The following is a 23679-nucleotide window of genomic DNA, read 5'->3' as shown; positions in this document are numbered from 1 at the left end:
AAAGGCTTTTGAAGTTTGCAATTTACACTTTGAAATTTCAGACTTTATTTTCCCTTACGAAATATGTATCAAACCCTACAAAAATGCCCATTAATTAGGATCCACATAATAATTCACATTTCCTGTTGCTGCAGGATTATTTTCCTGCTGTAGCAAACTGGCTCAAATGAAGAACCTACATCTGTATGTTTCCACACACAACCGTCGTACTGTACTACAGAACAGCATTCTTACTATTTAGCTCATTTGAATTTCCTGTCTTTTGTTTCTTTTGACACATCCTACATTTTTACTTCAGACAGGTTTTGTATCTGGCATCCAGAACCAAATCTTGCATGTCCACTGGTGTTGTCTGACACAATAGATTAGGGATTAAATTGTAACTGTAGTTGATGTGTGTCCGTCTGCAGCTGGAGATGGGGGTGGGTCGTATCCAGATGAACTTCCTCCATCTACTGAGCTCTGAGGCAGTGCAGCACATCACCATCCACTGCCTGAACGTTCCCGTGTGGGCCAACAGCTCCTCCCTGGAGCCCTCCCCCACCGCGGTGCGCTTCAAGGCCTGGAGCGGAGGAGACATGATCCAGGCTGGAGGGCTCCTGGAGCCCCACGTAGTGAAGGACGAATGCTGGGTATGTCAACCTCCAGCCTGGATCATGTGACAGGCTGCTCTCCTACTGAACATACAGTTGGTGGAATAGTGGATGAAATAGTGCATGACACTTTACATGTTGTTATATAGGCTACCATGTATTTAAGGCTACCATGTATTTAACACTACCATGTATTTAAGGCTACCATGTATTTAAGGCTACCATGTATTTAAGGCTACCATGTATTTAACACTACCATGTATTTAAGGCTACCATGTATTTAAGCTCTAATTATAGTAAATTGTACACCAACTGAATATAATGTATTGCACAGTCTTACCAAACCAGTCTCTGTAGGTTCTAAAAAGTAAAATCCCCTTGTCTTTCAGATCAAAGATGGCCGCTGGCACCAGACCCATTTCGTCTTCCAGACCCAGGACCCCAACTTACTCCCCATCCTGGACGTGTATAACCTACCGGCCACAGAGCCTGGCTCGCACTACCACCTAGAGGTGGGCCCCGTGTGCTTCTTATAGAGGCCTGTTCTTATAGAGGCCTGTTCTTATAGAGGCCCAGGATACAGTACATACACAGCCTCCTCATAGGAGTGACTTGCGGGGGGATGGGGAAGGTTAGGGGGTCTTCCTGTCCCCATATACTGGGGCCCTTCAGGAGAGGCAGGCCAGGCCAGGCCCCTAACCCTCCAGCATATGCTCGGACTGCAGAAACAGGCAGGGGGCACCATTGAGGGACGGACCAGGAGAAACTGCAGAGATACTGAGACGTCTCACACTAGTTCCTACCGCCTGCCTGAAGAGAAGATAAGCTTTGGCTTTTTTCAGGGACTTGTTTTACTGTCGCACGGCACGAGCCCTGGATGCCCGAGTGAAATAAAAAATAATGAGTCTCTAACATCACTCTTGGACAACATTTTTAACTTATTACTTTCTATGGTCATGAACTCTCAAAATGTTATGAAATGTGTAAAGTAATAGGGAACGATTATAAATGCATTTGCATATTATGAATGCATTACTTATCCTTCTAAATGTCACACATACACATGTATTATTTATACATGTTATATCTATATCTTAATATAAAAGTGCAATAAACATATCTCGTTCTGCAGTTTTTCAAAGCAATTAAGGTTTACAGTGAGACCCAACAATTGGATATAATATTATCATAACATTCAGGCTTAGGCTAAGTTTCCAGCATACATCCATCCACAGGTGTGTGCTGTCCAGCTATTTTCTCCTGCCTGGTCTGCAGATGACGTATGAATCTACTTGTAATAGTGATTAGGTGCTGAAGAAAAGCCCACCGGTCTACGAATAACTATTGCGCTATTGCATTCCTGATGTGTGTTTCCCTAGTCAAATGAATTGAAGCTTGCAGTTAGAGAGTGAATCCAGCGAGTGTCAGAAGAGTCAGTCTACCTTCCATCTCTCAATGAGCTGAACCAGAGATGATGACACCTGGTACCTGGTGCTATAATAATTCCTGTGGTGGATTATGAGGAGGTCTTGTTTAATCCTGACAGAACATATAAACCTTGTCTACAGCAAAGGGAATATTTTTTTACACAGTATGAATGCAAAGAAGGAAAAATGTTCAAATTCACTCCAAGCTAGCAAAACAAGCTAGCAAACAGCGTTTCTTTCTCTGCATCGCTATTGTACTCCCCTTTGTATGAGTCTGAACCTATTATTGAAAGATTTAGGTCTTATTTTTGACTTGTTGAAATGTATAAATGTGTATAATTATGCAAAGCTTTGTTGTATACAGTGGATCCCAACATGCTAATTTATGTTATTTAATGTCCATGGGTTTTGCAACTTTCTGTAAACTTTAAGCCAGACACCCATCATTAGCAGAGCATTTTTTATTTTTTATAAATTTGGGGCTTCATTGATTTTGTTTTATAGGTTTGTTTTTTTAATAATCATAACTGTACTGGAACCATTTTCAATGCTTTTATGCCTTACTGTTTTACTTTGACCATGTTTGTGAAATCTCTGTACAGGCGGTCAGCTCAACCAACCAACCTATAAACTCAGAATACCTCTCATATCACACATCTTAAACAGCCCTCCATCATGTTCTTACATTAGTATAGCCATAACACATCCAAAGAGTCATCTGACGTCTTTGTTAAGGGCCAGGAACAGATATTCGTGGTCATCGTGTACTTCACCCATTCATCTCTGCAGGTCCTCTGTCTGTCAGCATCATAATTATACAGCTTGTAGTTTTCAACACTTTCATTTTCTTCAACATTCAGGTGTTCAATAAATATTTGAAACCCAAGTAGATGTGTGTTTCCATTGGTTCTCATTCTCTTATTTAAAAAAAGTTTATAATCTATCCAGTACAACTTTCATTGTCAGCTACAAAGACACTGAGCAGAGTTTAGTTCTCAATTAAAGTTAAATACTTAATGCAGTATTAATAGTTATCATAGTACATGAACCACGAGGCTTTTATTGTAAAACAGCTCATGTGTTATTGCAACTTAAATACTGCAATATGAATAGTTATTGAAAAATGTATCTTGAAAGAATAGTGAGCGGCTCAACTCTATACACTTCACCTCTTCGCCACATGAGGGAACTCTTATCTCATTTTTAAGCAAAATGTAAGTCTAGTTGAACATTTAGCTCAGGGTCTTATTCGTCACATGATCCTTATTTTTTCCCTTCTCTACACTAGAACAGAGCATACTCTACACTTAATCTATCTGTCTGGGGTCCAGAGATACAAAAATGACACAAACCAGATAGTTCAGGGTTTTGTATTGACAGGCCACTGATGACGAAGTCACAGGATATTATATTGGACACATGGCATAGCGCCCCCTGTCCACGGGTAGGTTGACCTCTGTGATGAATGTGACAGCGTCGGACACCATGAAGGCTATAGCATGAGCCACGTCACCTGTTCTACCCATGGGTCTGCTTACACTTCTCCGGGAACTGGGAGGAGAGAGAGAGTAAATGTGTGCGTGTGTGTGAGAGTGCGAGCTATTGAGAGATAGTGAGCGAGAGATAAGTGAGCATAATAGGAAAGGCTGATGAAGTACATTGTGCAAGGTAGACTAAGTAGAGTAGGGGTCTGTGATGTGAACCGTGATCTCTCCAAACAAATGTTATTTTTTTTATTTAACCTTTATTTAACCAGGTAGGCTAGTTGAGAACAAGTTCTCATTTGCAACTGCGACCTGGCCAAGATAAAGCATAGCAGTGTGAACAGACAACACAGAGTTACACATGGAGTAAACAATTAACAAGTCAATAACACAGTAGAAAAAGAAAAAGGGGAGTCTATATACATTGTGTGCAAAAGGCATGAGGAGGTAGGCGAATAACTACAATTTTGCAGATTAACACTGGAGTGATAAATGATCAGATGGTCATGTGCAGGAAGAGATACTGGTGTGCAAAAGAGCAGAAAAGTAAATGAATAAAAACAGTATGGGGATGAGGTAGGTAAAAATGGGTGGGCTATTTACCGATAGACTATGTACAGCTGCAGCGATCGGTTAGCTGCTCAGATAGCAGATGTTTGAAGTTGGTGAGGGAGATAAAAGTCTCCAACTTCAGCGATTTTTGCAATTCGTTCCAGTCATTGGCAGCAGAGAACTGGAACGAAAGACAGCCAAATGCAGTGTTGGCTTTAGGGCTGATCAGTGAGATACACCTGCTGGAGCGCGTGCTACGGATGGGTGTTGCCATCGTGACCAGTAAACTGAGATAAGGCGGAGCTTTACCTAGCATGGACTTGTAGATGACCTGGAGCCAGTGGGTCTGGCGACGAATATGTAGCGAGGGCCAGCCGACTAGAGCATACAAGTTGCAGTGGTGGGTGGTATAAGGTGCTTTAGTGACAAAACGGATGGCACTGTGATAAACTGCATCCAGTTTGCTGAGTAGAGTGTTGGAAGCAATTTTGTAGATGACATCGCAGAAGTTGAGGATCGGTAGGATAGTCAGTTTTACTAGGGTAAGTTTGGCGGCGTGAGTGAAGGAGGCTTTGTTGCGGAATAGAAATGACCTCTACACGACCTTTGGAAGCCCAGCCAGTGGACCTGACCTGGTAAACCATGATGTGACGTTTGTATAACATAAGAGTTACCTGAGCATGCTGCTCCTCATCCAGCCCAGCTCTCCCATGGACACGTTATGATCACACTAGGACTGGAGGAAAGACGGAGAGAGAGAGATCAACACTGTAGTAATAACTAGATAATAAACAGGGTTAGGGAGTAGTTCAATATGTAGCTAGATATAGGTGAATGTTAACTAGCTGGCTCATTGTTGCCCATGAAAGGAAGCTAGGCTAGGGAGAAAGCATTTTAGCCAGGTAGCCTAGGACAGTCATAGACCATTTAGGCAACATGAAAGACAGGATGGCATTGGCGTTTCTCTACAAGTAGGGTTAGTCAAGATGTTCTTTGTACTTGCAAGATCCTTGCCATTATCTTATTCTACCTGGACAGAATATCTGTTTATGAGCTGTGAGTACCCCTAACATCTCTGCCTAGAATGTGCATAATACTAAAATGTACAAAATGATATTTGATTCTTGGAGATAATATCCAATGCTTATTTGTATGACTTGCTCAAAACTGCCGATAAATGGCTGCAAAAACACAGCCTCATATAATTCATTTTCAAAAACACCAGTAGCCATATCAGATTTCAAATATGTGATAACACTGGCAAAATTGGGAAGAAGTGGAATAATAAAATAGTGGGGAATAACGGAGTTCTTGCAGACAAGCACAGTAATTACCCTCTATTGTATCCCATTGTTATAAGAATTATTCCACTGATCAGACTAGATAAAGTAAATAAGATCTCCTGAAGACAAGATAACAAATCTGCCCCTACACCCTAAACAAATTGTTTATTATGCCGTAAACTTTTGGGTTCACAATCGGTTTGACAAAACTATTTTCGTAGTTACAAATTAGATACCGCTATTGTCAAACCGTCAGTTTGAGACATACGTTTGATAAATCCAATGTATGTACCACAGAACGCACTGCAACTGCTAGGCAAACCCAGAGTTCCATAGGAAATTAATGTACTTCTGGTGCATTTACGATCGGTGTGATTGAGGGGTAACATGCACTGAAATCCGACTCACCCGAAATCCTTCCGAGGCCGTAACTGCTTTTAGAACGTCTATTACAATTTCATTTTATGTCGGTCAAGTTCACTTGTGGCTGTGCCAGAGACGGTTAAATTAAAATCAACAAACTACCAAGTAGACCAGAACCAGCTGCTATTAGATTGGTGTGTGTGGGAGACACCAAGTTAATTAGACCGGAACCAACTATTGTTTCCAATGGTAAACGGCCTGAGTGAACGAATCTTAATTGAGCCACCATCTTGGCTGTGCTCAGCAACTCCACGAATGCAGTTTTCTTTAAAGATTTCACAAACCCAGGGCATGTCAAGTTATCATGGTGTAAAAAAGAAAACACACAATGTATAAAAAAAAAAGTTTTTGGTACAAAATACTAAACAATTTATTTATAAAACCAACATATTGAGCTCACATAGATGCAAGGGCCAAGCATTGAGGACATACTACATGCCAAATTCAATGAAAGGAAATATGTTTTAAACTCCAGTGACAGTCTCTTTAGTTGCCTTACTGAATTCAAAGGCCTCTGGTTTATAAATAGTCTAAACATTTGAGAGGCTTAAATGAAGATTTCACCTAAATTGGCAGATGTCAGGTCTAAGGCTGTGTGTTCGTGTGCTTAAGACAGTCTATCCTGCAAATGGGTTGGCATGAAGAGTCACGTCCTTTATACGAGTCTCAGTCAGCGGCCGAAATGACTTTTCATTGACAGGGAGCTTCTCCAGTTCATCCAGTGTTTCCAAGCCATCTATTATTCTGCTTATCGAAAGAAAATAGAGGAAAAAAGTATTGTAGCAATGCATTAGTTCACAAAATGTTGGAGATAACACAAACCACATAATATGCACAGTCAAGAGAATGTTTAGATCAAAATAACAGACTGAAGTCATGATCTGCTAGCAATCACTTATAACCACATTAAATACTGACACTGTGTTTATTTGGATCCCCAATGACATACAACGGCAGATTGTAGCTGAAACCATTCTTGATAATCCTCTTAGTTAGCTAACTTCAGACATCCACAAAGACCTACTTTCCAAACACGGTGTACTTCATGTCCAGATGGGGCTGCTTGGCATAGGTGAAGAAGAACTGGGAGGCATTCGTGTTGGGGCCGTTGTTCGCCATAGAAACCACGCCACGCACATTATGCTGCACGGAAATAAATGAAAAAAATGTCAGTTAATATATACCGAGAATTGTTGCTACCTGTCCCATTGAGGTACTCACTTTTAGGTGTTCACTCAGCTCATCTTCAAATTTCCGTCCCCAAATACTCGTCCCTCCTTTTCCAGTGCCTTCCAAGATTAAAAAGTAATGCATGTTTTCAAGAGAGGCAGATAATTTTCTTTGCATGATCAGAAAACAAACTATTCCATGGGTTTGGAGTGACATGCTGACAATTGGTATCTGATAAAGTAATTGACTTGTACATTGGGCTATTGGTCCTTTAAAAAAAGGAGTGCCAAATTAAAGACAATAAGCCTTCCAACACGATAATTCAGTTCTGATGAAGCTACCTGTGGGGTCGCCGGTCTGTACCATGAACCCTTTGATGTTCCTGTGGAATATGCAGCCATTGTAGAACCCACCTGCACACAGGGCTAAGAAATTCTGTCAACACAAACAGAAAGTTCTGATTAGAGCAATCTATTGGCTACAGCCAACTGTAATGACTTGCTAGTGTAGAGCAGTGTTCTTCAATCCTGGTTCTAGAGACCAAAAGGATGTAAAGCAGGGATGGTGATTGGGTATGCTAGTGCAACATCAAATTTAAAATAGGCACCTAAAATCATACCAATCCTGATTAAAAGGCAAGTGCAGTATAAAGGGGTTGGCTTAAGGACCATGCCAGTGGCTCAAAGCGGGCGGGAAGGCTACTTGCCCAGCTGGCTTTAGGACAAGCACAACTCAACTGCAGTGAATAGCATGACATTTCCACTCAAAACAGTGCAGAGGTGGAAGATGGCTATGGCTAGGTAACTACTGTTTGACTTGACAAGAGTGTTTAATCCCGGTGCTGAGCTAGTGCGTAGCAGCCAATTGCTGTATGACATGCGTTTGTAGAATGTTAAGTCCTCTATCGATGGAGATGACTAATCCAAGTATAGTATTGAGGTAGAACAAAGACAGGCGAGACACCATGATCAGAGCAAATAAGCACACACAGTGTGTGACTCACCTCACATGATTTCGGGGCACGTTCACAGAACAGCTCGATTTTTAAATCCCCAAGTTCTGTGTGCAGTGTCACTGCCTGTAAAAGGGATTAGAAAATAATTAAATATTGTCCAAAAGGCACAAAGTTGTGAATTGTTTCCTTCTTTATCTATACTGAACTAAAATAAACGCAAAATAAGAATGCAACAAGTGAAGTTGTCACAACACAATGCCAAAGGTGTCTGAAGTTGAGGGAGTGTGCAATTGGTATGCTGACTACAGGAATGTCCACCATAGCCATTGCCAGATAATTCAATGTTGTTTTAGAGAATTTGGCAGTACATCCAACCGGCCTCAACCACAGAACACGTGTAACCACGCCAGCCCACGACCTTCACTCTGGCTTGTTCACCTGTGGGATCATCTGAGACCAGCCTCCCAGACAGCTAATGAAACCGCTTGTCTTCCTCACCAGGGTCATGAGCCGACTGCAGTTTGGCGTCGTAAACGACTTCAGTGGGAAAATGCTCACCGCCGATGGCACGCTGGAGAAGTGTACTCTTCATGGATGAATCCCGGTTTCAAATGTACTGGGCAGATGGCAGACAGCTTAGCTTGTATGGCGTTGCGTGGGCGAGCGGTTTGCGGATGTCAACGTTGTGAACAGTGACCCATGGTGGAGGTGGGGTTATGGTGAGGGAAAGCATAAGCTACAGGCAACAAACACAATTGCAATTTGTCGATGGCAATTTGAATGCAGACACCGTGACCATTTCCTGAGGCCCAATGTCATGCCATTTATCTGTCGCCACTACCTCATCTTTCAGCATAATGCACGGCCCCATGTCACAAGTATCTGTATAATAATTCCTGGAAGTTGAAAATGTCCGTTCTTCCATGGCCTGCATACCATTGAGTATGTGTGGGATGCTCTGGATCGACAGCATGTTCCAGTTCCCGCCAATATCCAGCAACTTCACGCAGCCATTGCAGAGGAGAGGGATAACATTCCATAATCAACAGCCTGATCCACTCTGTGATGGAGATGTGTTGCGCTGCATGCAACAAATGGTGGTCACACCAGATACTGACTGGTTCTGATGTCATGTGATATCCATAGATCAGGGCCTAATGAAGGTATTTCAATTGACTGATTTCCTTATATGAACTGTAACTTACCATTATTGAAAAATGTATATTTAATTCATCCTTAATATCTACGTATTACGAATTGCCTGCAATTATTTGTTCACACGAAATTGACTAAATAGCTAGGTAGATTGTATTGTTAAGGAGTGGAAATTGGCATTGAAGCAGACGCGTATGCTTATGTTGCTCCCGAAGTTACAGCTGCAAAATATTTACTTCAAACAAAGATGACTGTGTTCAGTGATAACAGGCGTTGTATTTATTACATGTTTTGTGCATTTCGTCAAAGATTATACATGAAACATGCGTAGTAAGATTGAATATTCTCACCATTTTCTTAACGCCGGAATATGAGATGGTGCATCAGACAAATATATTCGACTAGCGTCATACACTGAACGCACAATGGTTCCGCTGCTTCTATAGTTCGAGTAGCCTAGTTATCGGACGTTAAAATTACGAATTACCGTAGTGTTTTGTATTAGCCGAAAAATACAAGAATGAATTTCAATCGCCCGTGCTTGATTACCGGAGAATCTGAATAACCCACGAAAATATATGTAATACCCACAGTGGCAAGAAATGTAATCACATATTTGTTGTTGCCGCCATAAAAATAGATAAAGGACTCTAGTGCCCCAAAGTATATTTTACTGTCAATGGCGCTGCCCATGATCTCATAGATTCCATAATCGGACAGATACGATGTTGTGTCCTCTAATTATCTCTATGGTTGCCACCGGCCTCGATCAGCTGATACCAATTACGTACACGAGATCAACGTTGAAACAGATAGATTGGATTGGTTAATTTGGTTCAAATGGGAAACATCATCACAGTGGGAATATTGAAAGGGAATACATTTTTTGGGAAACACATTTTCGGTTGAAGACGAAACCACGAGAACCACGACCAGTAGCTCTGGGAAAGTGACTTTTTTGGACCAGTGTTTCCCAAACTTGGTCCTGCCCACGTTTAGTTTTTGGCCCTAGCACTACACAGCTGATTCAAAGAGTCAAAGCTTGATGATGAGTTGGTTATTGGAATCAGCTGTGTAGTGCAAGGGCAAAAAACAAAACGTGCTACCGGGATCCAAGGACTGAGTGCAAGGCCAGCATCCCGGCGTCGCCTCTTCACTGTTGATGTTGTGACTGGTGTTTTGTGCGTACTATTTAATGAAACTGCCAGTTGAGGACTTGTGAGGTGTCTGTTTCTCAAACTAGACACTCTAATGTACTTGTCCTCTTGCTCAGTTGTGCACCGGGGCCTCCCACTCCTCTTTCTATTCTGGTTAGAGCCGGTTTGCGCTTTTCTGTGAAAGGAGTAGTACACAGCGTTGTACAAGTTCTTCAGTTTCTTGGAAATTTCTCGCATGGAATAGCCTTCATTTGTCAGAACAAGAATAGACTGCCGGGTTTCAGAAGAAAGTTATTTGTTTCTGGCCATTTTGAGCCTGTAATTGAACCCACAACTGCTGACGCTCCAGATACTCAACTAGTCTAAAGAAGGCCAGTTTTATTGCTTCTTTAATCAGAACCACAGTTTTCAGCTGTGCTAACATAATTGCAAAAGGGTTTTCTAATGATCAATTAGCATTTTAGAATGATGAACTCGGATTAGTGAACACAACGTGCCATTGGATCACAGGAGTGATGGTTGTTGATAATGAACGCCTATGTAGATATATCTTCTTCTTTTTTATCAGCCGCTTCCAGCTACAATAGTCATTTACAACATTAACAATGTCTACACTGTATTTCAGATCAATTTGATGTTATTTTAAGACATAAAATGTGCATTTGTTTAAAAAACAAGGACATTTCTAACTGACCCCAAACTTTTGAATGGTAGTGTATGTACGGCAGGACTGTCTCATCATTGTCGGTGACCAGGCCACTGTCGTGTCATCGGCAAACTTAATGCTGGTGTTGGAGTCATGCCTGTCCGTGCAGTCATGGGTGAACAGGTAGTACAGGAGGGGACTGAGCAAGCACCCCTGAGGGGCCCCTGTCTTGAGGATCAGCATGGCAGATGTGTTGTTAACTACTCTTATCACCTGTGGACGACCCGTCAGAAGGTCCAGGATCCAGTTGCAACGGGAGGTGTTTAGTCCCAGGGTCCTTAGCTTATTGATGAGCTTTGAGGGCAGTATGGTGTTGAACGCTGAGCTGTAGTCAATGCATAACATTCTCACATAGGTGTTCCTTTTGTCCAGGTGGGACAGGGCAGTGTGGAGTGCAATAGTGATTGCATCATCTTTCGATCTGTTAGGGCGGTATGCAAATTGGAGTGGGTCTAGGGTTTCTGGGATAACGATGTTGATGTGAGCCATGACCAGCCTTTCAAAGCACTTCATGGGAACAGACGTGAGTGCTACGGGTCAGTAGTCATTTAGGCAGCTTACTTTAGTGTCCTTGGGCACAGAGACTATGGTGGTCTGCTTAAAACATGTTGGTATTACAGACTCGGACATGGAGAGGTTGAAAATGTCAGTGAAGACACTTGCCAGTTGGTCAGTGCATGCTTGCAGTACACGTCCTGCGACGTGCGGCCTTGTGAATGCTGGCCTGTTAAAAGGCCTTACTCACATCGGCTGCGGAGAGCGTAGTCACACAGTCGTCCAGAAAAGCTGTTGCTCTCATGCATGTTTCAGTGTTATTTGCCTCGAAGCGAGCATAGAATTAGTTTAGCTCCTCTGGTAGGCTTGTGTCACTGGGCAGCTCTCGGCTGTGCTTCCCTTTGTAGTCTGTTATGGTTTGCAAGCCCTGCCACATCGGACGAGCGTCCAATGTCATCAATGCACTTACTGATGACGCCAGTGATTGATGTGGTGTTCTCCTCAATGCCATTGGAACAATCCCGGAACATATAGCAAAACAGACCTGTAAGCTTAGCATCTGCTTCATCTGACCACTTTTTTATTGACCGAGTCACTGGTGCTTCCTGCTTTCATTTTTGCTTGGAAGCAGGAATCAGGAGGATAGAATTATGGTCAGATTTGCTAAATAGAGGGCGAGGGAGAGCTTTGTACGTGTCTCTCTGTGTGAAGTAAAGGTGGTCTAGAGTTTTTTTTCCCTCTGGTTGCACATTTAACATGCTGATAGAAATTTGGTAAAACGGATTTAAGTTTCCCTGCATTAGTCACAGGCCACTAGGAGCGCCGCCTCTGGGTGAGTGTTTTCCTGTTTGCTTATGGGGGAATACAGCTCATTGAGTGCGGTCTTAGTGCCAGTATCGGTCTGTGGTGGTATGTAGACAGCTACAAAAAAAACAGGTGAAAACTCTCAAGGTAGATAGTGTGGTCTACAGCTTATCATGAGGTACTCAGGCGAGCAAAACCTCGAGACGTCCTTAGATGTCGTGCACCAGCTGTTGTTTACAAATATAGATTGTCCGTCCCCCTTGTCTTACCAGACGCCGCTGTTCTATCCTGCCGATAGTATATAACCAGCCAGCTGTATGTTGATAATGTCGTCCTTCAGCCACGACTCCGTGAAGCATAAGATATTACAGTTTTTAATGTCCTGTTGGTAATTTAATCTTCCTCGTAGGTCGTCGATTTTATTTCCCAAAATTGCATGCTAGCTAGTAGAACGGATCGCCTACGAACTCTCAGAATGCAGCCCGACTTCCATCCTCTTTTTCTCCATCTTGTCTTTAAGCAAATGATGGGGATTTGCCTCTGTTCCCGGGAAAGCAGTATGTCCTTCTCGTCGGACTCGTTAAAGAAGAAACAAAGTTTCTGCCAGTTCATTGTGAGTATTCAATGTCCAGAAGTTATTTTCTGTCATAAGAGATGGTAGCAGCAACAATACGTACAGAATAAGTTAAAAAAAACAAGTTACAAACAACAGAAAATAACAAGGGAAAAAACACATTCGGTTAGGAGCAAGTAAAACGTCAGCCATCTTCTCCGGCGCCATGATACTATCCTAGTCACCCGGTTGGAGTCATGTCCAACCGTGTCATCAGGAGGGATCAGCCAATTGCAAAGTAGAAAATTCACCACGTCAAAATGGAGATTGCCTCAGTGGCGCAGCCCATGCTCTCACAGACGCTATAATGGCACAGATACAAAGATGAGTCCTCTATCTATCTCTATGTTACCCCCCTCATGCCCTGTTCAAAACAACTGGGAACTGGGAAATCACAGACTTGCAACTTCAGGGCGTTCAAGACAACTAGGAATTCAGAACAAACAACTCCAAGTCGAAAACACATTTTTCTAGAGTTCCGACTTTCCGACCTGAAAATCACTGACATCATGATTTGACCTCGTTTTCTTTCAGAGTTCCCAGTTGTCTTGAAAGCGCCATCACTACTGGTGTCCCTAAAGCTCGTCCCCCTTTGGTTCTCTCTGTACACAAAGGTTGTGTTCCTCTGCTCAGACATTGCTTACGCTTGACAGATCTTACAACGCCTGGATAGGTATTTTACAACATCATATGTTGTAGCAGTCTGGTGCCCGACGGTTAATGCATGCAACGCATGATGCCGAGTTCAAGACAACTTTGAACTCGTAAAACTCCTATTGTTTTACCAACTTGGAATCACATTGTAGAAGGATGAGCTCCGAGTTTCCCATTTGGAAAGAGTTACAATCAACTAAAAGAAAGCTCTATTCAAAAAACAGATGCAAATGTTAACTCATAGAGGTTCCAAGTTGTTTTGAAAGCACCAGGAGCACTGAGCAGAAGAACACGACCATTGTCACCTGGATCTGTCACATCCTCACATGGCCTTTCTTACTACTGTTATGATGGAACTTTTTTTCTCTCATCTAGAGAAGGTCAACATAATTACTTGCAGACTTGTGCTCAAATGTCTATTACAAAATCAGAAAGATCCCATATTCCAATATTATTACAATATAGTAGTACTTCATATCCATATCAAGCCTCTTGATTGTTGTGGTTAGGCAGTGTAAAGTGCCCACTTAATTGATCAAATTCAACACAAATTGATCCAGGAAGCAAATGCTAAAATAAGACAAGTGTAAGTGCGTAATTAAGTTTATTATACTGTAATTTCACAAGAGGAATTAAAGGAGGGGAATGATGACAATATTTTAGAGCATAATTAGGATCAAATAGACAGTTGACAACATCATGTCATGTAAACAAAATAGCAATGTTATTTTCCTGAAGTGCTGGGAGATTTTTTGGCAACAAAGTTAATACTGCTGATACACTACTTACTAGCAGTACAATGGGGGTTGTCAGTCTCTTAGATGAGGAATTTGATTTAAAAAAAATATATGGTGTAAAAAAAAAAACATGTTGGAGGATGACATTCCAGTTTAAAATACAACTAACTACATGCTATTGTGGTAGGAGTAGGGTCTACTGTACATCTATGATGGCTCTAAAACATATACTGTACACATCAATTTCTTCCATACTCTTAATTAAAGTGAGCAACAAAGGAAACAACACAAATGAATACACACAAAATATATCTATTGACATATGTGATGTATGATTTCAGAAACAAAAGTGTTTTATTTAAATATAATTTTGAAGCTGCATTTAATATTAAATATATTAAATACTATTGACTAGAACATTTTCAAAACGTATATAATTATAAAAATGTGTGGTATAACAACTGTTTAAATGAACATAAAAATGAGTGGAGCAAAAATAATCTGCTATTAAAGCAACACCAAAACAATGCACGGATAAAAGTGAAATGTACATTTCCTGAGGTTATAGTGTACTGTACTAATAATAACTGTCAACACTGAAGAAAAATGGTCAGGAGAATGCTTTTTAGTCCTGGACTAATCTGTGTCTAAAAAACAGATCCCTTCTGTTAATCTTGTCTCACTATCTAGTCTAGCATGAATATTTGCATAATTCCATGAAGAGACAAGTATGAAATAAGAGTTGATTGTTGACGTCATCAGCAGTGGATTGCTGAGGAAACGTGCATGTCATAAAAACCTTTTAAGAACATAAATACCAGTGGAGGCTGATGGGAGGAGCTATAGAAGGACGGGCTCATTGTAATAGCTGGACTGGAATTAATGGAATCAAACACGTGGTTTCCATGTTTGACTCCGCTCCATTAATTCCATTCCAACCATTACAATGAGCCCATCTTCCAATAGCTTTAAATCTTCTTAACTTCTTGCATGGGCAAGTGCGAAAGACAAGCATTGGCAGAACAGCTTTACACAGCCAGCCATCATTCCGGTGTTGTTTGTGTTGTCCTTCAGTCATAAGACCACTGTGCATATTTTGTTAATCTCCATGTCATCCACAGCAATGTTCTTTGCATCTGTGTTATAATCCCTGTTTCCTGATGACAAGACAGCTCCTCTATGCACGTGTTGTGTTGCTGTGTCAGAGCCATGCGTTGACCTTGCATACAGAAGTCCACAATCATCGCAACATCATCATGCTCAATGAGACAAACCCAATCATCGCAACATCATCATGCTCACTGAGACAAACCCGGAAATGCTGGGGTGGGGGTGGGGGTGGGGGGGTGTAGAATTTTACTCACAAAAATAGATGTTGATGAACAAATAGATGAATATGGAATGACCTATGAGGATGAGATATTTGGTTGTCAGACTCATAACAGCTAGAATGACTAGTTAAGAAATGGAAACTCAACTGCATCTGAAATGGCATCCTATTCCCTACAGTGCATTACTTAGGGTGCCATTTCAGCTGCACCCTAACAACCTCTTAACTAGAGCATAGAGCCCCATTCATGGTTGCATATCAACACTAATGAACAGTAGTAACCGGTAGCTCAATATAGCACCCACACATTAAGGATCAACTTGAACATCGATCCCCATCTTTAAGTACAAGTTAACAAGGCCAAAGTACCCATGGAACACTTTAATGTTTACATCCTGTTTTACTAATTTCATATGTATATACTGTATTTTGGTCAATGCCACTCCGACAAAGCTCATCCTAAATTTGATATATGTCTTAATTCCATTTGATTTTTTAGATGTATGTGTAGATCCTACTGCACCATTAGAGCTTTTCGCTACACCGGCAACAACATCTACTAAATATGTGTACGTGACCAATACATTTTTATTTCAAATCCTAACTCAATTTTGGTCCTTAATTCTGTAAATGAACATAATGTAGTCAGCAAGATCCCTTCATAGTGATGGCTATGCTCCACTGTGGTAGCCTGACAAAGGGACAGATTGAATCAAATCTGTCGATTGTGATTTATCTTGTTTATTCAGTATCCTCAATAAAATATGCTGTATTATTATATAGACCCCAGAACTGGAAATACTGTGGGTTTGATTGAATTCAACCTTATATGACCATTCTATTCAAATACTGCCATTAATCCACGTAATGCTGATGCCATCCAGGTAGCTATTGTTAATGCACTGAACAGAAATATAAATGCAAGATGCAGTGTTGGTCCCATGTTTCATGAGTTGAAATAAAAAGAACCCAGAAATGTTCCATATTTTTTTATGCAGAAATTTGATTACATCCTTGTTAGTGAGCATTTCTCCTTCGTCAAGATAATCCATCCACCTGACAGGTGTGGCATATCAAGAAGCTGATTAAACAGCATGATCATTACACCAGTGCACCTTGCGCTCGGGACAATAAAAGGCCACTCTAAAATGTGCAGTTTTGTCACAACACAATGCAATAGACGTCTCAAGTTGACGTCTCAAGTTGAGGGAGCGTGCAATTGGCATGCTGACTGCAGGAATGTCCACCAGAGCTGTTGCCAGAGAATGTTCATTTCTCTACCATAAGCCACCTCCAATGTCATTTTAGAGAATTTGGCAGTAGGTCCAACCAGGCTGAGAACCTCAGACCACATGTATGGCGTCCTGTGGGCGAGTGGTTTGCGGATGTCAACGTTGTGAAGAGTGCCCCATGGTGGCGGTGGGGTTTGGGATGTTATCTGCAATTGTTATATCCATTTGTGGAGTTATAAATTAATTATTGGATAATATAACTCAAATTCCAAGACACAGATTAAGCTTAGTCCTGGAATAAAAACCTATTTCAAAGGACAATTTCCATTGAGACTGAGAATGCTTTTTAGGCCTGTGTCTAAGAAACAGATAAGTCTTGTCTCACTATTTAGTCTAGCATGAATATTTGCATAATTCCATTAAGAGACAAGTATGTCTGAGAAAACACCATGAAATAAGAGTTGATTGTCAATGTCATCAGCAGTGGATTGCTGAGGAAAGGGTCTATCTGTAATTGCTATATCTATTTGTGGACTTATAAATGAATGATATATACACCCATTGATTATTGAATAATATAACTCAGATTAAGCTTAGTCCTGGAATAAAAACCTCTTTCAAAAGGAGAATTTCCATTGAGACTGAGAATGCTTAGTCCATAGTTGCATGGCTCCGCCAATGAATTTGAGAGTGGTTACAATTCTCCAGCCCCATACCTCAGCTGTTACAGACATCGTATCTAATTTAAGCAGCACATTCCAGTGCTGATGCATAGGAAGAGTAATATAAATGGATTGTATAGCAGTCGTCGGCCCAGTTTACTTTGACATAACTTACTGATTAAACAACAATTTGCCGAATTGCCACTGGAGAAAAAAAAAAAAACACTGGTGTATTTAAGCAATAAGGCCCGGGGGGGTGTGGTATATGGCCAATATACCACAGCTACGGGCTGTTCTTAAGCACTTTATAAACATGTTAACTAAAATGTCAGTCAGTGAGCAAGGAATAAAGACCTGGCCGCTACAACATTATTTGATTTTGACAAATTCAGCTAGGTCCGTCCAATTTTGAGTGGAAAATTCCCCATTTAAGATATTTTCTGTTATGAATGTAATGGACCACACACACACACTAGAGTAATGAGCACAGGACCAGAGATCTTGGAGAATCCTCCTTTAATGGAGCTTCTTCCTCCTGTCATTGCGGACAGTAGCTATACACCATCTGGCACATACTGAGAGTGGGCAACTAACTATTGCCACTTAGCACCCTATGGACTAGAATCTATCAAGGGGGGCCTATTGTACTGTATGTAACAGGATAATATACCCTGCCTGAATGACAATGACAATTACACTGCCCACCTGCAGAGTCCCTTCTCTTACAGAAATATGGCATTTGCATTTTGTATCCTCACGTGCAACACATTCGAGCTGACATCTCTCATCTTGTTCAACACACACACTGTATCCCATGGCAGATTTTTTTGTATCTTTTTTTTTACGTCTGGAAAAAAAAGTGGCATGGCGGTGGGACTTTGATTCCCTTTGAAAAGCATCCCTGCAGTAGAGTAGAGTACAGTCAGAGTGAGCAGGGGCTGCTCTGTTAGCGAGCTGTCCGAGTCTGTGTAGTCCTCTCTAGTCCTCTTCAGTCCTCCAGGTGTCCGGCCTGTGTCTGTTTCGACTAAGTTACCATCCCCCTATCTACTCAGGCAGTCTCCTTGTCCACCTTCCACAGCTGCTCCTTCACCTCAGTGGGCAGGGTGTTGAAGAGGTCCTCCTCCACCACCAGGCCCGTCTTCTTCAACTGCCTGCATTCCCCCAGCTCCACGGGCAGACAGTCCAGTCTATTCCCCCTCAGCTCCAGCTGGGTCAAGGCCGTCAGCTCCCCGAAGCGTGACGGCAGAGACGTCAGGCAGTTGTTACCCAGGTTCAGAGTACGGAGCTTCTTACACTGGAACAGCTCGTTGGGCAGGGCCTCAATCTAAGTGGGGGGGAAAATAAAGAAAAGTGGGATCAAGAGGTAGTGTCAGGTGGTCGTGACTATCACTGCACAATGTATTAATGGGATTTGATTCACAGTTCTCAGATGAGTCAACACGGCTACAGACAATACTTTCCTCATAACTAATCCAGAATACACCCTCAGAACTGTTTGTACAACAAACCAAATCTGAAAAGGAAAGCACTCACTCTGTTAGCAGTGACTACCAGGTACTGGAGGTTCTGCAGGTACCCCACATCTGCTGGGATGTAGGTGAGGTTGTTGTGGCTCAGGTCTAGGAAGCGCAGCTTCCGACAGTAGAACAGCTGGCTGGGGATCTTATCGATTTTGTTCCTGTTCAGATAGAGCCTCTCCATGTTGTTGAGGGTGCCGATTTGGATGGGAATGTAGGCGATCTGGTTATACCAGAGCTTAAGGCAGACTAGCCGGTGCAGGTGCTGGAAGCTGATGATCTCCTCGATGGTCTTCAGGTTGTTGTCCTTCAATGATGACAATAATAATAATACATCATTCATACATACAAAAACATTTAATAAATACAAGGCCAGTTTCCCTGACACAGATTAAGCTTAGTGCTGGACTAGATTTGGGGCTTTTTCACACAGGTTTTTCACTTAGCTGTAGTTCGAATCAGAGTTTGATTATTTGTTACACATACATACAGTGGGGCAAAAAAGTATTTAGTCAGCAACCAATTGTGCAAGTTCTCCCACTTAAAGATGAGGCCTGTAATTTTCATCATAGGTACACTTCAACTATGACAGACAAAATTAGAAAAAAAATCCAGAAAATCACATTGTAGGATTTCTAATTATGCCAATGATGGTGGAAAATAAGTATTTGGTCAATAACAAAAGTTTCTCAATACTTTGTTATATACCCTTTGTTGGCAATGACAGAGGTCAAACGTTTTCTGTAAGTCTTCACAAGGTTTTCACACACTGTTTCTGGTATTTTGGCCCATTCCTCCATGCAGATCTCCTCTAGAGCAGTGATGTTTTGGGGCTGTTGCTGGGCAACACAGACTTTCAACTCCCTCCAAAGATGCTCTATGGGGTTGAGATCTGGAGACTGGCTAGGCCACTCCAGGACCTTGAAATGCTTCTTACGAAGCCACTCCTTCGTTGCCCGGGCGGTGTGTTTGGGATTATTGTCATGCTGAAAGACCCAGCCACATTTCATCTTCAATGCCCTTGCTGATGGAAGGAGGTTTTCACTAAATACTAAATAGTTTTTTGCCCCACTGTACATACATACACTACCGTTCAGAAGTTTGGGGTCACTTAGAAATATCCTTGTGCCATTGGAACACAGGAGTGATGGTTGCTGCTATTGGGCCTCATATATACACTGCTCAAAAAAATAAAGGGAACACTTAAACAACACAATGTAACTCCAAGTCAATCACACTTCTGTGAAATAAAACTGTCCACTTAGGAAGCAACACTGATTGACAATAAATTTCATATGCTGTTGTGCAAATGGAATAGACAACAGGTGGAAATTATAGGCAATTAGCAAGACACCCCCAATAAAGGAGTGGTTCTGCAGGTGGTGACCACAGACCAATTCTCAGTTCCTATGCTTCCTGGCTGATGTTTTGGTCACTTTTGAATGCTGGCGGTGCTTTCACTCTAGTGGTAGCATGAGACGGAGTCTACAACCCACACAAGTGGCTCAGGTAGTGCAGCTCATCCAGGATGGCACATCAATGCGAGCTGTGGCAAGAAGGTTTGCGGTGTCTGTCAGCGTAGTGTCCAGAGCATGGAGGCGCTACCAGGAGACAGGCCAGTACATCAGGAGACGTGGAGGAGGCCGTAGGAGGGCAACAACCCAGCAGCAGGACCGCTACCTCCGCCTTTGTGCAAGGAGGAGCAGGAGGAGCACTGCCAGAGCCCTGCAAAATGACCTCCAGCAGGCCACAAATGTGCATGTGTCTGCTCAAACGGTCAGAAACAGACTCCATGAGGGTGGTATGAGGGCCCGACGTCCACAGGTGGGGGTTGTGCTTACAGCCCAACACCGTGCAGGACGTTTGGCATTTGCCAGAGAACACCAAGATTGGCAAATTCGCCACTGGCGCCCTGTGCTCTTCACAGATGAAAGCAGGTTCACACTGAGCACATGACAGATGTGACAGAGTCTGGAGACGCCGTGGAGAACGTTCTGCTGCCTGCAACATCCTCTAGCATGACCGGTTTGGCGGTGGGTCAGTCATGGTGTGGGGTGGCATTTCTTTGGGGGGCCGCACAGCCCTCCATGTGCTCGCCAGAGGTAGCCTGACTGCCATTAGGTACCGAGATGAGATCCTCAGACCCATTGTGAGACCATATGCTGGTGCGGTTGGCCCTGGGTTCCTCCTAATGCAAGACAATGCTAGACCTCATGTGGCTGGAGTGTGTCAGCAGTTCCTGCAAGAGGAAGGCATTGATGCTATGGACTGGCCGGCCCGTTCCCCAGACCTGAATCCAATTGAGCACATCTGGGACATCATGTCTCGCTCCATCCACCAATGCCACGTTGCACCACAGACTGTCCAGGAGTTGGCGGATGTTTTAGTCCACGTCTGGGAGAAGATCCCTCAGGAGACCATCCGCCACCTCATCAGGAGCATGCCCAGGCGTTGTAGGGTGGTCATACAGGCACGTGGAGGCCACACACACTACTGAGCCTCATTTTGACTTGTTTTAAAGGACATTACATCAAAGTTGGATCAGCCTGTAGTGTGGTTTTCCACTTTAATTTTGAGTGTGACTCCAAATCCAGACCTCCATGGGTTGATAAATTTGATTTCCATTGATAATTTGTGCGATTTTGTTGTCAGCACATTGAACTATGTAAAGAAAAAAGTATTTAACAAGAATATTTCATTCATTCAGATCTAGGATGTGTTATTTTAGTGTTCCCTTTATTTTTTTGAGCAGTATATCTATCTATTTTTTTTGAGCAGTGTATACCTATTCATACATACATAATATTTATTTGGGGTCAAGTTGGTTTCACATTGCCAAAATGTCAAACTAACTAAAATGCCTAAACAAAACCACCTGTTCATGCAAGTAACTTGTTTATTGGAGAGAAATGATCACAGTAAATCCATCTATGATAATCAAAAGCATAACTTGTAGGTCATACTACTTTCACTTTGAGTTTTTCAACATGCGGGAGGTAACATGGGCTTTAAATGTGACGTGAAAATTAATCTCATTTCATTATTTTTTTCATTTGTATTTATTTATTGTTTACTTCAGTTAATTTAGTAAATACTTATTTTTTCTTAAAACTGCATTGTTGGTTAAGGGCTTGTAAGTTAGCATTTCACTGTAAGGTCTACACCGCTTGTATTTGGCGCATGTGACAATTAAAATTTGATTTCAATAGTCTATATTTAGTAGCCTATATCCCCGGTATAGCCCCAGTCCCCCTAATCTGCATTGGATGTGGTCATAAATGTGCAGCTCCTCACAGAATGTTTCAGAGATATCAAGTTATGGTACTGCATGAACTTCATCAAATGCTCTCAGTCAAGCAACCAATAAAACATTGCAACTCTAGTTATTTTCCTGTGTTTGGTCTGGACTGCCTTCTCACTGGCAGCAAACCGCACCACAGTACAAAATGAATGAGACCGAGATTACCCTTTTTGAGCGAACCATGTGGGTTGTTTAGTGCGCTCCTGAGTGCAGATAGAGTATTCACTCTAGCCCAAACTAACCGAACTAAGGGAGGGAAACGCAGCAGAATTTAGAAAAAAACGCTCGCTTAATGTGTCTGGGAAACAATACAATCACATCATACAATTGGTGAGAACACTAATTAAAAGTACACTGAACACAGGGTTGCAAAATTCTTGTTACGTTCCCAAAATTGCCTGGTTTTCCTGAAATCTCAATTGGAAAATTCTAGGAATGAGGAGAGAATAAGCACACAATCTAAAATCCTGCAACCAGGATTTCTGTGAAACCAGGGAAATTTAGGAAAGTTACAAGAATGTTGCAACCTTAACGGAACGTAATAAACAGCAATGACAAACGAACCTTGAGGTCAATCTCCTGCAAGTTGTGCAGGCTGAAGATGGAGTGTGGGATGCGTTCTAAGTCACAGCGGATCAGCTCCAGTTCAGTCAGGTTCACCATTTTCTTCAGGCTGTTGAGGACCATCAGCTTGGTGCCCTCGTTGTTGACTGACAGCTTCTGGAGGTGCACCCCCACGTCCGTCACCACCTGAGGTGAAGAACATCATACATAAAAAAGGTGAAACATTACAGTGCAGGGAGAGGGGGAAAAACAACAGGGTTTGACAGGGGCTCCTCTCCCAAACCAAATGATTAAAACTATAAATTACATGAAAAACAAACAAAGACAAGAGAAAAAGATAGAGAGAGGAAGATTTTTTTTTAAATAAACAAATACCTGAGGTAGCTTGGTCAAGTTACTCTTCAGCCGGAGCACCTTGAGCCTCTTCAGCTCCCGTAGCCCATCAATAACAATGTATCGGTTGTTCTCTGCGCTCAGGTTCCCCGTCAGGTGCAGCTCGCTCAGGTTCTTCAGGCTGTAGATCCACAAAGGGATCTCCTTGATGTCGGTGAACTTGATGTGGAGGGACTTGAGGTTCTCCCTGAGGAAGGCCAAGGCGGGAGCCTCGATCTTAGCCGGGGTATGGTACAGCCACATCTCCTTCAGGTTGACCAGCTGGGCGATGATAGGAGGGATGGTAATGTCTGGAATGAGCTCCAGCTTCAGCACCTACAATAATAACAAAAAAATTATACATTCGGACCAAGAGGCCGATATCTAAGCTCAATAAACTGAAGTGACATTGGCAGGAGCAGTGTACAAATTTCTCTTCTTTTAAGAAATCCTGTAATTATTGCGACTCAGATGTACATTATAGGAAAAGTAC

The 23679-nt window shown here is 42.2% G+C and overlaps 3 protein-coding genes across 8 annotated transcripts in view; 1 reads left to right on the top strand and 2 right to left on the bottom strand.

Annotated features, from left to right (window-relative positions):
- The window catches only part of LOC109896173 (collagen alpha-1(XXVII) chain B), a 95980-nt gene extending 93071 nt beyond the window's left edge, over positions 1-2909 (top strand). For all 3 annotated transcript variants that reach the window (XM_031829689.1, XM_031829690.1, XM_031829687.1), the window contains 2 exons: positions 411-632; positions 983-2909. In XM_031829689.1, the coding sequence (XP_031685549.1) occupies positions 411-632; positions 983-1129 (369 nt within the window). In that variant the 3' untranslated portion in view covers positions 1130-2909. The remainder of the gene's footprint in view (positions 1-410; positions 633-982) is intronic.
- A 3184-nt stretch (positions 2910-6093) lies between these two features.
- ppil3 (peptidylprolyl isomerase (cyclophilin)-like 3) lies at positions 6094-9798 on the bottom strand. Its single transcript, XM_020490460.2, has 6 exons — positions 9393-9798; positions 7936-8010; positions 7274-7367; positions 6984-7051; positions 6787-6905; positions 6094-6506 (listed from the first exon to the last, which is right to left on the bottom strand). The coding sequence occupies exons 1-6, from the start codon at positions 9393-9395 to the stop codon at positions 6380-6382; spliced, it is 486 nt and encodes a 161-aa protein (XP_020346049.1). The 5' UTR covers positions 9396-9798; the 3' UTR covers positions 6094-6379.
- A 4263-nt stretch (positions 9799-14061) lies between these two features.
- Positions 14062-23679, bottom strand: part of LOC109896175 (volume-regulated anion channel subunit LRRC8A) — a 19813-nt gene continuing 10195 nt past the window's right edge. For all 4 annotated transcript variants that reach the window (XM_020490461.2, XM_020490462.2, XM_020490463.2 and 1 more), the window contains 4 exons: positions 23190-23522; positions 22815-23000; positions 18966-19256; positions 14062-18756 (listed from right to left, as the gene is read on the bottom strand). In XM_020490461.2, coding sequence (XP_020346050.1) covers positions 18481-18756; positions 18966-19256; positions 22815-23000; positions 23190-23522 — 1086 coding nt within the window. In that variant the 3' untranslated portion in view covers positions 14062-18480. The remainder of the gene's footprint in view (positions 18757-18965; positions 19257-22814; positions 23001-23189; positions 23523-23679) is intronic.

Source organism: Oncorhynchus kisutch, linkage group LG8 (genome assembly GCF_002021735.2).
Source record: "Oncorhynchus kisutch isolate 150728-3 linkage group LG8, Okis_V2, whole genome shotgun sequence".
NCBI classification, from domain to species: domain Eukaryota; kingdom Metazoa; phylum Chordata; class Actinopteri; order Salmoniformes; family Salmonidae; genus Oncorhynchus; species Oncorhynchus kisutch.
This window is presented reverse-complemented; position numbering and strand designations above follow the sequence as displayed.